This window comes from Chiloscyllium plagiosum, unplaced genomic scaffold (assembly GCF_037043375.1).
Source record: "Chiloscyllium plagiosum isolate Xiang-an unplaced genomic scaffold, Cpla_swu_hap1 HiC_scaffold_2, whole genome shotgun sequence".
Taxonomy (NCBI): domain Eukaryota; kingdom Metazoa; phylum Chordata; class Chondrichthyes; order Orectolobiformes; family Hemiscylliidae; genus Chiloscyllium; species Chiloscyllium plagiosum.
Genome location: NW_028270140.1, coordinates 88,213,749 through 88,231,479, shown reverse-complemented (window position 1 = coordinate 88,231,479; position 17,731 = coordinate 88,213,749). Strand labels below are relative to the sequence as shown.

General features: G+C 40.4%; 1 protein-coding gene across 1 annotated transcript in view; it reads left to right on the top strand.

The window, feature by feature from the left end:
* LOC122560501 (aminopeptidase Q-like) overlaps window positions 1–17,731 on the top strand; it is a 157,694-nt gene that overhangs the window by 115,978 nt on the left and 23,985 nt on the right. The window contains exons 15-16 of the mRNA XM_043711168.2: window positions 4,406–4,500; window positions 11,025–11,135. Of these exons, the coding sequence (XP_043567103.2) occupies window positions 4,406–4,500; window positions 11,025–11,135 (206 nt within the window). The remainder of the gene's footprint in view (window positions 1–4,405; window positions 4,501–11,024; window positions 11,136–17,731) is intronic.

The window sequence follows — 17,731 nt, the reverse complement described above, 5'->3', positions numbered from 1 at the left end:
TGACCAATAAAAGAAAGCATACCAAACGCCTTATTCACTATCCAATCTACCTGCGACTCCACTTTCAAGGAGCTATGAACCTGCTCTCCAAGGTCTCTTTGTTCAGCAACACTGCCTAGGACCTTACCATTAAGTGTATAAGTCCTGCTAAGATTTGCTTTCCCAAAATGCAGCACCTCGCATTTATCTGAATTAAACTCCATCTGCCACTTCTCAGCCCATTAGCCCATCTGGTCCAGATCCTGTTGTAATCTGAGGTAACCCTCTTCGCTGTCCACTACACTTCCAAGTTTGGTGTCATCTGCAAACTTACTAACTGTACCTCTTATGCTCACATCATTTATGTAAATGATAAAAAGTAGAGGACCCAGCACCGATCCTTGTGGCACTCCACTGGTCACAGGCCGCCAGTCTGAAAAACAACCCTCCACCAGCACCCTCTGTCTTCTACCTTTGAGCCAGTTCTGTATCCAAATGGCTAGTTCTCCTTTTATTCCATGAGATCTAACCTTGCTAATCAGTCTCCCATGGGGAACCTTGTCGAGCGCTTTACTGAAGTCCATATAGATCACATCTACTGCTCTGCCCTCATCAATCATCTTTGCTACTTCAAAAAACTCAATCAAGTTTGTGAGACATGATTTCCCATGCACAAAGCCATGTTGACTATCCCTAATCAATCCTTGCCTTTCCAAATACATGTACATCCTGTCCCTCAGGATTCCCTCCAACAACTTGCCTACCACTGATGTCAGGCTCACACCGGTCTATATTTCCCTGGCTTGTCTTTACCGCCCTTCTTAAACAGTGGCACCACGTTTGCCAACCTCCAGTCTTCCGGCACCTCACCTGTGACTATCGATGATACAAATATCTCAGCAAGAGGTCCAGCAATTACTTCTCTAGCTTCCCACAGAGTTCTCAGGTTGACCTGATCAGATCCTGGGGATTTATCCACCTTTAACCATTTCAAGACATCCAGCGCTTCCTCCTCTGTAATCTGGACATTTTGCAAGATGTCACCATCTATTTCCCTACAGTCTATATCTTCCATATTCTTTTCCACAGTAAATACTGATGCAAAATATTCATTTAGTATCTCCCCCATTTTCTGTAGCTCCACACAAAGGCCGCCTTGCTGATCTTTGAGGGGCCCTATTCTCTCCCCAGTTACCCTTTTGTCCTTAATATATTTGTAAAAACCCTTTAGAGTCTCCTTAATTCTATTTTCCAATGTTATCTCATGTCCCCTTTTTGCCCTCCTGATTTCCCTCTTAAGTATACTTCTTCCTTTAAGTATACTCCTACTTCCTTTATACTCTTCTAAAGATTCACTCAATCTATCCTGTCTATACCTGACATATGCTTCCTTCTTTTTCTTAACCAAGCCCTCAATTTCTTTCGTCATCCAGCATTCCCTATACCTACCAGCCTTCCCTTTCACCCTGACAGGAATATACCTTCTCTGGATTCTTGTTATCTCATTTCTGAAGGCTTCCCATTTTCCAGCTGTCCCTTTACCTGCAAACATCTGCCTCCAATCAGCTTTCGAAAGTTCTTGCCTAATACCATCAAAATTGGCCTTTCTCCAATTTAGAACTTCAACTTTTAGATCTGGTCAATCCTTTTCCATAACTATTTTAAATGAATAGAATTATGGTCGCTGGCCCCAAAGTGCTCCCCCACTGACACCTCAGTCACCTGCCCTGCCTTATTTCCCAAGAATAGGTCAAGTTTTGCACCTTTTCTAGTAGGTACATCCACATACAGAATCAGAAAATTGTCTTGTACGCACTTAAGAAATTCCTCTCCATCTAAATCTTTAACACTATGGCAGTCCCAGTCGATGTTTGGAAAGTTAAAATCCCCTACCATAACTACCCTATTATTCTTACAGATAGCTGAGATCTCCTTACAAGTTTGTTTCTCAATTTCCCTCTGACGATTAAGTGTTATATAATACAATCCCAATAAGATGACCATCCCTTTCTTATTTCTCAGTTCCACACAAATAACTTCCCTGGATGTATTTCCGGGAATATCCTCCCTCAGCACAGCTATAATGCTATCCCTTATCAAAAATACCACTCCCCCTCCTTTCTTGCCTCCCTTTCTATCCTTCCTGTAGCATTTGTATCCTGGAACATTAAGCTGCCAGTCCTATCTCTTATAACCTTTTCAACGTTTTACCCACAACCAAAGTAAGGCTCACTGGTTTATAATTACCAGGGTCGTCTCTAATCCCCTTCTTGAACAAGGGGACAACATTGGCAATCCTCCAGTCTTCTAGAGCTATTCCTGTAGACAATAATGACATAAAGATCAAAGCCAAAGGCTCGGCAATCTCCTCCCTGCCTTCCCAAAAAATCCTAGGATAAATCCCATCTGGCCCAGGGGTTTTATCTATTTTCACACTTTCCAGAATTTCTAACACCTCCCCCTTGTGAACCTCAATCCTATCTAGTCTATTGGCCTGTTTCTCAGTATTCTCCTCGACAACATTGTCTTTTTCCAGTGTGAATACTGATGAAAAATGGTCATTTCACACTTCCCCTATCTCCTCTGACTCCATGCACAACTTCCCACTGCTGGCCTTGATTGGCCCAAATCTTATTCTAGTCATTCTTTTATCTCTTATATACCTATAGAAAGCCTCAGGTTTTTTCCTGATACTATCCGCCAACAACTTCTCATGTCCTGTCCTCGCTCATCCTAGCTCTCTCTTTAGGTCTTTCCTGTCTACCTTGTAACTCTCAATTGCCCTAACTGAGCCTTCACATCTCATCCTAACATAAGCCTACTCCTTCCTTTTGACAAGAGATTCAACTTCCTTAATAAAACACGGTTCTTGCGCTCGACAACTTCCTCGTTGTCTGACAGCTACATACTTATCAAGGACACTCAGTAGCTGTTCCTTGAATAAACTCCACGTTTCAATTATGCCCATCCCCTGAAGTTTCCTTCCCCATCATATGCATCCTAAATCTTGTTTAATCACATCATAATTGCCTTTCCCCCAGCTGTAGCTCTTGCCCTCTGGAGTATACCTATCCCTTTCCATCGCTAAAGTAAACATAACCGAATTGTGTTACTATCACCAAAATGCTCACCTACCTCTAAATCTAACACCTGGCCAGGTTCATTACCCAGTACCAAATCTAATGTGGCCTCACCCCTTGTTGGCCTGTCTACATACTGTGTCAGAAAATCCTCCTGTACACAATGGACAAAAACTGACCCATCTAAAGTACTTGAACTATAGTTTTCCCAGTCAATATTTGGGCAGTTAAAGTCCCCCATAACAACTACCCTGACACTCTTGCTCTTATCGAGAATCATCTTTGCTATTCTTTCCTCTACATATCTGGAACTATTCGGAGGCCTATAGAAACCTCCCAACAGGTGACCTGTTGTTTCCTGTTTCTAATCTCAGACCATATTACCTCAGTTGAGGAGTCCTCAAACGTCCTTTCTGCAGCTGTAAAACAGTCCTTGACTAACAATGCTACAGCACTACCTCTTTTACCATTTCTCTGTGCTTACTGAAACATTTAAATCCCAGAACTTGCAACAACAATTCCTGTCCCTGCTTTACATGTCTCTGAAATGGCCACAACATCGAAATCCCAGGTATCAATCCTTGCTGCAGTTCACCCATCTTATTCCGGACGCTCCTGGCGCTGAAATAGACACACTTCAAACCAACGTTTTGCTTGCTGATGCCCTCTTGCGACACTGAAACCTTATTTCGGACCTCCCTACTCTCAACCTCCTCTATACTCAAACTACAGTTTAGGTTCCCACCCGCTGCTGAATTAGTTTAAACCCACCGAAGAGCATTGGTAAATTCTCCCTCCAGCATATTGGGACCCCTCCTGTTTGTAGAGGTTCCACCTACCCCAGAAAGAACCCCAATTATCTAGGAATCCAAAAGCCTCCCTCCTGCACCATCCCTGTAGCCACATGTTCAACTCCTATGTCTCCCTATTCCTCACCTCACAAGCACGTGGGATGGGTAACAAATGAAAAGTAATAACTCTGTTTGTCATAGCACTTAGCTTCCACCCTAGCTCCCAGAATTTATGCCTTAAATCCCCATCCCTCTTGGATGGACCCACTGTCTCCACACACAGTTTTGACCATCCATTCAGTTTCTCTCTTGATATATGCTTCTTGGTCAGCTGAGTATTTCCAGCATTTTCTGCTTTCATTTTAGTCTTCCAACATTTGCTGTCGTTTGTTTGTGTATATGTCTGTGTTTAGCCTGTTTACATGAAGTCAGTGTTATGTTAACTTATTTGCATTGGATTTCCATTGGATTTACTGGATTGAAATTACTAATTAACAAATAACTTGTATCAATATCCTTATTTTGAAGTTTAATTTACTTATTTGTTGTTTCTAGAAATACATTTTCAGTCGAATTGTTCCATTTTATTATCATCAAATGAAATTGATGAATGAAGATTTCAATAATATTCACAATAGCAGTGTTGAAAAGTAAGTATTACAATTTTCTGTCTATTAATAATGAACTAATTTAGAGTGTACTTATTTTATACCAGGTATACAGTTAATTTGCTATCCATTCAAGTCTGACCATGAGACCATAAGAAATACGAACAGGAGTCGGCCATTCAACCCTGTGAGCCTGCTCTGCCATTCAAAAGGCTCATGTCTGATCTGACAATCCTCATGTCCATTTTTCCCACCCTTTTCCCGTAAAAGCATTGATTCCCCTCCTGATAAAAAACCTATTATCTCCGTCTTGAATATATACAAGGACTCAGCTCCACTGCTTTCTGTGGCAAGGAGTTCGAAAGACTCATAATTCTCCAAGAGAAGAGATTCCTGCTCATCTCTGTCTTAAATTTGCATCCTTTGATATGAGACTATATCCTCTGGTACTAGACACTCCCATTAGGGGAAGTGTCCTCTCAGCACTTAACCTGTCATTGTGGTTCTGTTCGCCGAGCTGGAAGTTTTTGTTGCAAACGTTTCGTCCCCTGGCTAGGCGACATCATCTGTGCTTGGGAACTTCCTGTGAAGCGCTTCTTTGATGTTTCCTCCGGTGTTTATAGTGGTCTGTCCCTGCCGCTTCCGGTTGTCAGTTTCAGCTGTCCGCTGTAGTGGTTGGTATATTGGGTCCAGGTCGATGTGTTTGTTGATGGAGTTTGTGGATGAATGCCATGCCTCTAGGAATTCCCTGGCTGTTCTCTGTCTGGCTTGCCCTATGATAGTAGTGTTGTCCCAGTCGAATTCATGTTGCTTGTTGTCTGCGTGTGTGGCTACTAAGGATAGCTGGTCGTGTCGTTTCGTGGCTAGTTGATGTTCATGTATGCGGATTGTTAGCTGTCTTCCTGTTTGTCCTATATAGTGTTTTGTGCAGTCCTTGCATGGTATTTTTTACACTACATTAGTTTTGCTCATGTTGGGTATTGGGTCCTTCGTTCTGGTGAGTTGTTGTCTGAGCGTGGCTGTTGGTTTGTGTGCCGTTATGAGTCCTAGGGATCGCAGTAGTCTGGCTGTCAGTTCCGAGATGCTCCTGATGTATGGTAGTGTGGCTAGTCTTTTTGGACAGTAAGAGCCTATTTCCTCAGATTCTGATGGCTAGCACGAGGGGACATAACTTTAAATTAAGAGGTGATAGATATAGGACCGATGTGAAAGGTAGTTTCTTTACTCAGAGAATGGTAGGGGTGTGGAATGCACTGTCTGCAACAGTTGTAGACTCACCAACTTTAAAGAGATTTAAATGGTCATTGGGCGAGAATTGGATAGTGTAGGTTAGATGGGCTTCAGATTGGTTTCACAGATTGGCGGAACATTGAGGGCTGAAGGTCCTGTACTGCACTGTAATGTTCTATGTTCTACAACATCATATAATACAGAAGAGGCCCTTCAGTCCATTGAGTCTGTACCACCAAAAATACAGTACTACCTACACTCATCCAACGTTTCTGCACTAGGGCCAGAGCCTTGAATGTTATGGCACATCAAGAGCTGATTCAAGCACTGTTTAAAGGTTGTGAGGTTTCTCATCTCAACTACCCTCCCAGGCACTGCATTGCAGACCCCACCACTCTCTCACCTCCTGCCTTTCACTTTAAAATTATGCTCTCTTGATATTGACCCTTCAACTAAGGGCAGCAGTTGATTTCTATTCATTTTGTCCATGTCCCTCAAAACCTTATGCATCAAAATGGAGTCTAAGACAGCCTGTAATTTTTGTGCCTTATTGTAGACATCACATGACTCTAGCAGACCAGAAAGCTCATGTGTACATGATTGCATTTCAATCCAAGTAATCATCACCATTTGAGTTCAATGTTAATGTAGAAGTAATGATTTAAGAAAACTATTTAAAGATGTAGAATCTGATATTAAGATTAGGGGGCAAATTATAACATCTGTTAGATTTGCAGGTCACAAAAATATTTGCAGCAAGTGTAAGTACTACAAACATTATTAGGAAAGATTAGTAAAAGCAGGACTTTGAAAAGAAAGTGAATATCAGTATAACAGAAGTGGTGCCTTTTTCAACTCACCAAAGAATATTCCCTTATTCATGAACGGAAAATAACTAGCGAGGGTGCAATTATTCATGTACATAGATGTTAAGCATTACAGCTGCAGTGAAGAAATAAGAACAAGGCTAGCAATAGAAAAGGTTATATTTGGAGCTGGTTGCTAACCCTAAGCTGAACAAACAACTCAAAAGTGACTTCCAAAGAGTTTGATTTGCACTGTTGTTTTGCATGGATGTGAAACCTTATGAAAAGAGGAGACCAACTTGTAAAATAGTTTTTAAATGTGGCTTTGGAGGAGAATGGAAAGGATTGGATGGCCAGCAAAAGTAAAATATGATAAAGTGCTAATGAGAGTCAATGCTCAAGGGTTTGCTGAAAGTAATTAGGAAAAGGCAAAGAGATTAGTCAAGGTAGATCTTAAAATTTCAAGGAAAGGAGGTAGAATAAGAAAAAGAGTATCAGTGCTGAATAGCTTGCAAATTGCAAAAAGTTATCAGAAAATTGAAAGATTAGCACTGGATAGATTGTCAGGGAGCAGAATACAGGGAAAGACCTGCCTTTGGGAAATGCCACTGTGATAATGATGAACTCATTGCTCGTCATCTTTCAACCTGTTCAAGTATGATGGACTGAATGGCCTAATTCAGCATTACATCATTAGGAGATAAAATCCATGTAGTGATTCGTCAATTAGATAAACCAGTTCAGTCACATTCTTGGACTATAGTTACATAAAGCATAAATATGGAGATCTTTGTACAGCTTGTAAGGGTTAGGATTATGCTCAGTCCCATCTCTAAAATGGTGGGGCAGTTTTGATGGCCTGAATGACCTACTCCTGATCCTATGTTTTTGTATTCTTATGGCAGAGAGTCAGATTTCTTTGAGTTTTCCCCAAAGCTGCCAACCATAAGATTTATCTTAAGGCAAATAAATCAGAAAACCTGTAAACACTTCCAGCATTAGTTGTTAAACACATTATTATTTCGGATTAATCACATTTATCTTATCACTGAATCACTACAATGTGGAAGCAGGCCATTCAGCTCATCAAGTCAAAACTGACTGTCTGCACAGCAGCCCGCTCAGACCCACTCCCCTACCCTATCCCTGTAACCCTGCATTTCCAATAACTCACCCATCTAGTCCACATATCCAGGACACTATATGCAATTTAAGCATGGCTAATCTACCTAACCTGCACATCTTTGGATTGTGGGAGGAAACTGGAGCACCCAGAGGAAACACACGCAGACACAGAGAGACTGTGCAAACTCCACACAGACAGTTGCCCAAGCCTGGAATCGATCACAGTTCCCTGGTGCTGTGACAGTAGTGCTAACCATTGAGCCACTGTGCTGCCCACATTGATTGCTTTTCAAGCTAATCTGAATGTTCTTCTCAGTGGTAGAGATGATTAAAGTTAAGAATATGTTCGATAGAGCAGGCCTAGAAAAGATAGTGCACAGATTATGCCTGAAGTTTTGCAGAGTTGTGGAGATGACACAGACACTGTGGAATGGTCAATGGAGCTTGTGTCCATAAATCCCTCTCCAATTTCCAGCAGAAACTATTTCCTCATAGGAAGAAGGTTCATACCTGACCATTTTCCAAATCAGACAGCTGATTTTAAAAAGCAGCTGAGTTGAAAAAAGCATTTTTTAGATAATGGAAGTGACACAATCCTTTGAAGTGACACAATCCTTTGAAGTGACACAATCCTTTGAAGTGATACGTTTTCTAGAATATCTCAGAAAGGTACTTTTTTTTGTTGCTGAGGGTAGAGAAAACAGAAAGTTATGTCATAAGAAGTCCATCGGCAGAAATAGGGATTGGAGGGCAGGGGCTTGTGCCTTGAAGAGCATATCCGTTCATCCCTTCAGGACAATTCCCTGAGTTGGAATGCCAGGTGGAAGGTAAGAGAGTTTGCCAGGTTTCCTGAGGAAGCGTGAGAAGAGAAGAAATCAATTTGACAAAATGGATATGTCACAGTCACACATACGGGTCATGGAGAGACAGCAGGGGGAGCAACATGCAGCTAGAGTCAGGATATATGGCCAGGTATTGGCACAGCTAACACAGCGCAGCAAGAAGGAGGAAGAGGAAAAGGAATTTTCTTGAGGTAAGGGTCTATCATATTAGAATGTCCTATTTTGACATGATGTGGAGGTGCTGGTGATGGACTGGGGTGGACAAAGTTAGAAATCACACAACACCAGGTTATAGTCCAACAGCTTTCGGAGTGTTGCTCCTTCATCTGGTAGTTGTGGAGTATAAGATCGTATGACACAGAATTTATAGCTAAAGATGTCAAACAGTGATATTTTGAACAAACCTGGATTGTTAAGTCTTTCATCTTTTAGAATGCAGTTATTAATATGTAAATCCCAGAACTTCTTTTAAGTCACCTTCTCAGGATAACTTAAGACTTTATAACAAAAGGTGACATCTCAGCTCAGACATTATATTAAAGGTGTGAGGTTAGAGTCTGTCTGTATCCCAATCTTGAGTCAGACTGGTTCTACTTCTAAAGTGGAGTTTAAAAAATATTATATGTATTCATTGTCTGTATTGACTGCCTGCAGATTGTGTATTTTTTGAGCAAAATAGATGGAACTACAAACATAATTCTGCAGCGCTCTGAAAAGTAGTGCTACCAAATAAGCCTGTTGGACTATAACTTGGTGTTGTGTGTTTTCTATTTTGACATGACTGAGAACCAGTGCAGGTAACAGCTGAGAGTCTTCAATCAGCAAGATCTGGAGCCACAGACAACAATCCCCATGTCCTGATCATCACACTTAAAGTTACTGTCACCCTAGGTTGTTATGCAGCCAGCTTCTTTCTAGGTCCTTCACACACTTCTGCCATCTTTTCCAATCTGCTGAGTGACAGCTGTCACAGATGCACACTTTGCTCAAATGAAGGAACACATGAACTTGCTGACAAGTGCTGTATCAGAGATATGAAGGGGCAGGAATGCAAATTTCCTGCAAGTTCAGGGATTGGTTGACTATATACAGATTGCTATAAGGCCACTACCTCATCTCAACAGCTTTGTGAAAAGGAAGTGGTTCCATTCGTTGACGGTGAAGGTGGTTTATGAGGGCAAAAAGCTGTTCTTGTCCATATGTGAGCACTTGCCAAGACATTGCTGCAAAGCATTCATCTTGATGAAATCATAACTCCCCCAGCAGTTCCAATACACACTACAGATCTATGCTTGGCTTCTGATGGAATGGGGGTACCTCTTGAGGAGGTGGCTGACAGAGATAGTCTCTGACGGAGCACTATTGACAATAGAGTGGAACCGTTTGTGTATCAGTCTATTGGTAAAAATGAGATCCAGATGCCTTGACTGATTTGGAACTGCACTTCAGTATTCACTTGCAAGGCTACTAAAAGTAGTGTTGTTGTTGTACACTTTAAAATATGGTGCAGCAGTGCCACTTTCATATGTCATACATATAAAATATTAATTAAAAATCCAGAAGAAAATTCAGGAAAATCCTTTTCATCCATTAAAAGATTGAATTTACTTTCAAATTGAATGACTGAGGCAAATATTATAGATTCCTTTAAAGTGAGACTAAATAAGTACATGAGCTAGAAAGGAATAGAAAGATAAATTGATACAGTCAAATAAAGTTAGTTGGTTTGTGTAGCGCATAAACTCGAGCTAAGCTAGGCTGACAAATCTGTTCTGTTTTGTGTAATTTTATGTCATTTAGCAATTTTACGGTCTCAGAACATATCGAGCACTTTACAACCAATTAAGTACTTTAATAATTAAGAAATTCTATAAGTGCAAGATGAAGTATAATATTGCAGATTTACTATATATTACATGTATTGAACATAATTTGTTTAGGAAATTATGGTATTTGTTTAATTTATTAATTGTCAGAATGCAACTTTCTCATAGCATTGTTATTTAGCAATTACTTAACACTCGCTAATTTTTCATGACATTATGTACAGAAAGTCAAAATGAAATGCTGTACTCAGGTCCCATGGGGTTTGAGGATGGGAGGCAGTTGGCATAATTGGAACCAGGCAAGAGTTTGGGGCAGAGTGTGATGCAAAAATGTGTAGCATGGAGATGGAGTGCAACATGACAGAGACACCACCCTGTTGATTATTCCCTTCTTTTGACTTCAATGGAAGGAAAAGTGTGGTGGTATATATATACATATAGGGAGGCTGATCCATTTTGTCAACTTAATTATAAATGCACATAGGCGCAAGTTTCATCTAAAGATTAGCAGAGCTGAGAGCAGAGGTGGGTGAAGCTACAGAAATAGCAAGTCAGCATCCTAGGGGTAGAAACCTGAAATAAGAATTTGCCATATATCTTAAATGTTGCAACCAACTCATTAATCTTTTTTAAAAAGTACATGTTAATGTAAGATTAACTAACCATTTTTTCTGTTCTAACATGATGTCTCCATACATAAATGTTACTGACTTGCTTCCACCTACTTTGCCATCCAGAACAATATTCCTCAAAACTCTTAATAAACTGTATCTACTTGATCTAAAGGACTTGATGGATCGAGCAACAGATCTTTATTCACAACTGATGAGTAATCCGGCTAACAATACGTAAGTCTTGTGAAATTACAAAAAAGTCATTAAAATATTATTTTCAAAATAGCAACAAAAAAGGGACAAAATCAGAAGGTTACGTTTTACTGCTATATTCCTGCCTGCGCTTAAATTCTTTCCAATTCAGCACCATGTTGGTCACCCTAACCCATTAGATATGATAAAGTACAAATGAGGGAGAAGGGGAAGGGAACACATGGAAGAAAATTTTCCCTTTACTGCTGCTGTTTCTTCTGTACTTGGGAACCACCAGAAGAACAGTAGAATTGGCACAGGGTCATTAGCAGTAAATCTTCAAAGTAATTCAGAGGTAGGACAAGCTCAAGTGGTATATTTGATATAGGCGAAAGTGAGTACTGTAGATGCTGGAGATTAGCGTCAAGAGTGTGGTGCTGGAAAAGCTGGCAGGTCAGGCAGCATCCAAGGAGAAGAAAATTGGCGTTTCGGGCAAAAGCCCTTCATCAAAAATATTTGATATGCTCTCCACAATGACCTAAGAGTATACAGTATGGCCTCATTCATGGCCAAGGCTGGAAAATATTTTGGCTTTCCATGTGGGACTCTATTTGCTCCATTGACTTTAAGTGCAGCAACAAACATTCCACTGCATTCATTGTCAATGTAGCTTTGGGATAATGAAATATTGCTAAAAAATGAGTCATGTTGCTAAAACCATTTGTTCTTGCACTCTTCAAACATAAGGATGTGAAATTTCAAATAATCAGATAAATTTATCTCAGAGGAGAAAAGGAAGTAGACTGGTTGGCAAGTTGACTCAGTGGCCAAGGTGTTGACACGGAGAAAGAAACAAGACTTATAGGTTTCTTAAGCTCCCATGTAATTCAAAGATTTTACAAGACTTAGTAAGTTTGCAGATGACACCCAAATTAGTGGTATAATGGACAGTGAAGATTTATCTAAGATTACAAAGAGATCTTGATCAATTGGGCTAATGAGCTGAAGAGTGGCAGATTGAGTTAATTTGAATAAATGTGTGGTATTGCATTTTGGTAAAACAGACAAAGGCAGGACAAATCAATTAGAACTAGGGCCTTGGGTGGTATTCTAGAATGGAGAGACCTATGGGTTCAAGCATATAATTCTTTGAAGTTTGCATCACCCATAGATAGTGTGGTTATGTAGGCATTTAGTATGCTTGCCTTCTTTGCTCAGAACTTTGAGTATAAAAGTTGGGACATTATGTTAAGGGACATTGGTGAGGTCTCTTCTGGAGTACTGTGCCCAGTTACAGTTGCCCTGTTATAGGAAGGATGTTATTAAGCTGGAGACGATTCAGAACAAATTTCCCAGGAATGGAGGGTTTGAGTTATAAGGAGAGGCTGGATAGGCTGGGACTTTTTTCACTGGAGAGTAGAAGGTTGAGGATTGACTTTATGCGGGTTTATAAAATAATGAAGGGTATATATATATATGTTGAATGGCAGGTGTCTTTTCCCTAGGGTGGGGGATTTCAAGATGTGGTGGCATATTTTTAAGATGAAAGGAGAAATATTTTAAAAGGATAAGTTTTTACACAGAGAGTGGTTTGTGTGTGGAAATGAACTACCAGAGGAAGTGTGGATGTGGAGGAAGTTACAGCATTTAAAAGACATTTAGACCAGTAATGAATAAGAAATTTTGGAGGGATACATGTAGGCAGGTGGGACTAATTTAGTTTGGGATTATAGTTGGTATGGACTTATTGGACCGAAGGGTCTGTTTCCATGCTGTATGACCCTGATATTAACCTTAATTTTCTTGACAAACCATAGTTTGTTTTATTGTTTGTTTAGAATCCTTGCTGGAATATATCTTTGAGACATAAACTATTTTTTCAAACATTATTCATTATGCTTGCTGAGATCAGTTTCTTTTATATGAGTGTATGTTACATTTAGTGATCATAAATGAGCCACATTACAAGCTCAACTCATTACAAGCTCAACTGATTCTTAAATGCATAGTAATATAGATTTTAGTGCACTCAGGAGTTTTCAGAAGATGTTGCACAATTGTATAATTGCGTCCTACAGTTGGCATGTTTTGGGTTTTTGCAAGCAAAGCAGGATTATCTGTACATTGACAATGGTGAATAAGCAAAGGAATATGCTGTTAGATTCGATCACATATCTGCCTACACACTGGCACTGAAATTCATCCACGATGTAGTTCAGTTGGCAGAACTTCTGTTTGAACTGATGGCAGCATTCTGCTCCTAAAAACATGCCACTCACGTAGCCACAGCATGGACAGTGTGAAATGAGTTGCTGAACTTGTCACTCCAATTTTTGAGATACTTTGCCTTTCCTGGATAATTTAAGGTAGATTGGACACTTTTCAGATCCAGAAGTGATGCCCTGTGGTCCATAGATGGTGCATAATGATCTGATTAGGACAGCCACTTAACAACAGGATAGCTTTAAAGCACTTGGTTTCTGTATCAAGCATGTAAGCTGAATGAATAGCTAAGCCTTTATTTACAAGATTGTTGCTATGGCCAATCTTACAGAGCATAGAGGTATATTGGCTGGCAGATTTTAATATGGTCTATATCATTCTCCAATTCGATTCAACGATGAAGCAATCCGATGGATTCCCTTTCCTTGATCTGGGGTAATTGAGAAATCTACAAATGGCTTCTCTATGCTAAAAGCAAACCCACTGTCACCAGTCAATATCATGCACAGTTGAAATGGACCACAGGCTACCTCATTTAGGTCTAAAATGTGCCTGATCTATCTCACATTATTCTGAAAGAACCAAGCATCTCAAAAACTATGAATGAAAAGTTCAGCACAGCCATTTCACTCTGTTATTATGCTGTTGCTGCACAACTCATATTTTCCACTAACTAGATACATCATCAGTTCAAAACAATGCATTAATTTAAAAAAAAATCAAAGGAAACTGGTTTCTGTGAAAAAATGAATATATTTAAGCCTTTTACCTTTTTCAATACCTAGGAGTTTGGCCAACTTACAGTCATCGTTGCTTTCTCAATTTCAACACTTCAGCGACTAAATCAATTTTCCAACCAACAAGCACCCTTTCCTCTGTGTAACATACTTCCCAATAATTGGCTGATCAAATCAAACAGCGTTTTCTTCATCACAGGTGAAGTACAGACAGTGTTCAACAGAGTGCACTAATAGTTACACAAACAACCAATTTCAGATAAACATTTGAGCTCATATTTGCAGCTTATTTATGCTTCATAGAAATGATATACATTCATACACAGGGACATGTTCTCTGCAAACAAAAGGAATATGTTCAAGCTTTGCTCTTTTTTGAATTGCCTATAAGTTTGGGAAGCCTTTTGCTCCCTGTTGCTTTCTACATGGCTATGCCTTGGCCAATCAGAGTCAATTTGGTAACCAATCAGCACCTCTTTCTTCTGTGGTATAAATCATTACAAATGTTTGGAATTTACATTCTTGAAATTGTCCTGAAGAATGCAAGACAAAAACCTTCAACAATTTGTTTCTCTCTGCAGACAGGTTCACATTTTGTGTTATTAAGTAAATGATGATTGAAATGAAAAGGCCAGAAAATGCTCTTTTAAAGTTATGAAGGAGTTACATTTGCTGCAGAGAAGTGGGGCTACTGATCTACATTTAATATAACATGGGAATATTTGATTTTGAACTATATTGGAGCTTACTGTGAATGGAAGTATTTTCAACAAAAATATTTTTGCATGTCTAGTTTCACACTTTATCTAAGTAAAAGAATAATTCATGACCTAAAATATAAGAATAATTGTAAACAAAAAGCCGAGTATTTTCAAAACATAGTTGTTGGAATTATTTTCTTCATTATCATTTCATTGAACCCACTACAGGTTATTCTACAATAATGTGATAGTTTTGTTCCTCTGCAACCTCATGCTACAAAAAATCCCATTATGGAAAACCGCTATAGAAAATTGTGCTGTCGAAGATCGCTGTACCCATTCAGTAGAAAGTTTGCGTTATCCAAACAACATTAACAAATCATCAATTGCGTTATGGCCAATTCGCGCTGACAAAACACGCAGTATAGCAGAACAATAGACAATAGACAACAGGTGCAGGAGTAGGCCATTCTGCCCTTCTAGCCTGCACCACCATTCAACATGATCATGGTTGATCATCCTTGATCAGTATCCTGTTCCTGCCTTACCTCCATAACACTTGATTCCACAATCCTTGAGAGCTCTATCCAACTCTTTCTTAAATGAATCCAGAGACTGGGCCTCCCTGCCCTCTGGGACAGAGCATTCCACACAGCCACCACTCTCTGGGTGAAGAAGTTTCTCCTCATCTCTGTCCTAAATGGTCTACCCCGTATTTTTAAGCTGTGTCCTCTGGTTCGGCACTCATCCATCAGCGGAAACATGTTTCCTGCCTCCAGAGTGTCCAATTCTTTAATAATCTTATTTGTCACAATCAGATCCCTACTCAGTCTTCTAAACTCAAGGGTATACAAGCCCAGTCGCTCCAGTCTTTCAGCGCAAGGTAGTCCCACCATTCCAGGAATTGGCCTCGTGAACCTACGCTGCACTCCCTCAATAGCCAGAATGTCTTTCCTCAAATTTGGAGACCAGAACTGCACACAATATTCCAAGTGTGGTCTCACCAGTGCTCTGTACAGCTGCAGAAGAACCTCTTTGCTTCTATACTCAATCCCTCTTGTTATGAAGGCCAGCATGCTATTAGCCTTCTTCACTACCTGCTGTATCTGCATGCTTACCTTCATTGACTGGTGTACAAGAACACCCAGATCTCTTTGTACTGCCCCTTTACCTAAATTGATTCCATTTAGGTAGTAATCTGCCTTCCTGTTCTTGCCACCAAAGTGGATAACCATACATTTATCCACATTAAATTGCATCTGCCATGCATCTGACCACTCACCTAACCTGTCCAGGTCACCCTGTAATCTCCTAACATTCTCCTCACATTTCAACCTGCCACCTGGCTTAGTATCATCAGCAAATTTGCTAATATTATCATTAATATATATTGTATTGTAAAAAGCTGCGATCCCAGCACTGATCCCTGCGGTACTCCACTGGTCACTGCCTGCCATTCCGAAATGGAGCCGTTTATCACTACTCTTTGTTTCCTATCAGCCAACCAACTTTCAATCCAAGTTAGTACTTTGCCCCCAATACCATGTGCCCTAATTTTGCTCACTAACCTCCTATGTGGGACTTTATCAAAAGCTTTCTGAAAGTCCAGGTACACTACATCTGCTGGGTCTCCCTCGTCCATCTTCAGAGTTACATCCTCAAAAAATTCCAGAAGATTAGTCAAGCATGATTTCCCCTTCATAAATCCATGCTGACTCTGACCTATCCTGTTACTACTATCCAGATGTGTCGTAATTTCACCCTTTATAATAGACTCCAGTATCTTTCCCACCACTGAGGTCAGACTAATTGGTCTATAATTTCCTGCTTTCTCTCTCCCACCTTTCTTAAAAAGTGGTACAACATTAGCCACCCTCCAATCCACAGGAACTGATCCCGAATCTATTGAACTCTGGAAAATAATCACCAATGTGGGCGGCACGGTGGCACAGTGGTTAGCACTGCTGCCTCACAGCGCCTGAGACCCGGGTTCAATTCCCGCCTCAGGCGACTGACTGTGTGGAGTTTGCACGTTCTCCCCGTGTCTGCATGGGTTTCCTCCGGGTGCTCCGGTTTCCTCCCACAGTCCAAAAGATGTGCAGGGTCAGGTGAATTGGCCATGCTAAATTGCCCGTAGTGTTAGGTAAGGGGTAAATGTAGGGGTATGGGTTGGTTTCGCTTCGGCGGGTCGGTGTGGACTTGTTGGGCCGAAGGGCCTGTTTCCACACTGTAATGTAATCTAATCTAATCTAATCTAATCTAATGTATCCACGATTTCTCGAGCCACCTCCTTCGGTATCCTGGAATGTAGACCATCAGACCCCAGGGACTTATCAACCTTCAGACCTAACAGGCTCTCCAACACCAATCCCTGGCAAATATAAATTCCTTTCAGTTCAGGTCCTTCAGCCACTGTTACCTCAGGGAGATTGCTTGTGTCTTCCCCAGCGAACACAGATCTGAAGTACCAATTAAATTCTTCTGCCATTTCTTTGTTCCCCGTAATATATTCCCCTGTTTCTGTCTTCAAGGGTGCAATTTTAGTCTTAACTATTTTTTTGCCTTTCATGTACCTAAAAAAACTTTTACTATCCTCCTTTATATTATTGGCCAGTTTACCTTTGTACCTCATTTTTTCTCTGCGTATTTCCTTCTTAGTAATCCTCTGTTGTTCTTTAAACGCTTCCCAGTCCTCCATTTTCCCACTTATCTTTGCTATGTTATACTTTTTCTCTTTTAACTTTATATGTTTCTTAACTTCCCTCGTCAGCCACGGCCACCCATGCCTCCTCCTAGGATCTTTCTTCCTTTTTGGAATGAACTGATCCTGCATCTTCTGCATCATACACAGAAATATATGCCATTGTTCTTCCACTGTCATCCCTGTTAAGGTATTGCATCATTGAACTTTGGCCAGCTCCTCCCTCATAGCTCCATAGTTCCCTTTATTCAACTGAAATATTGTCACTTCTGATTA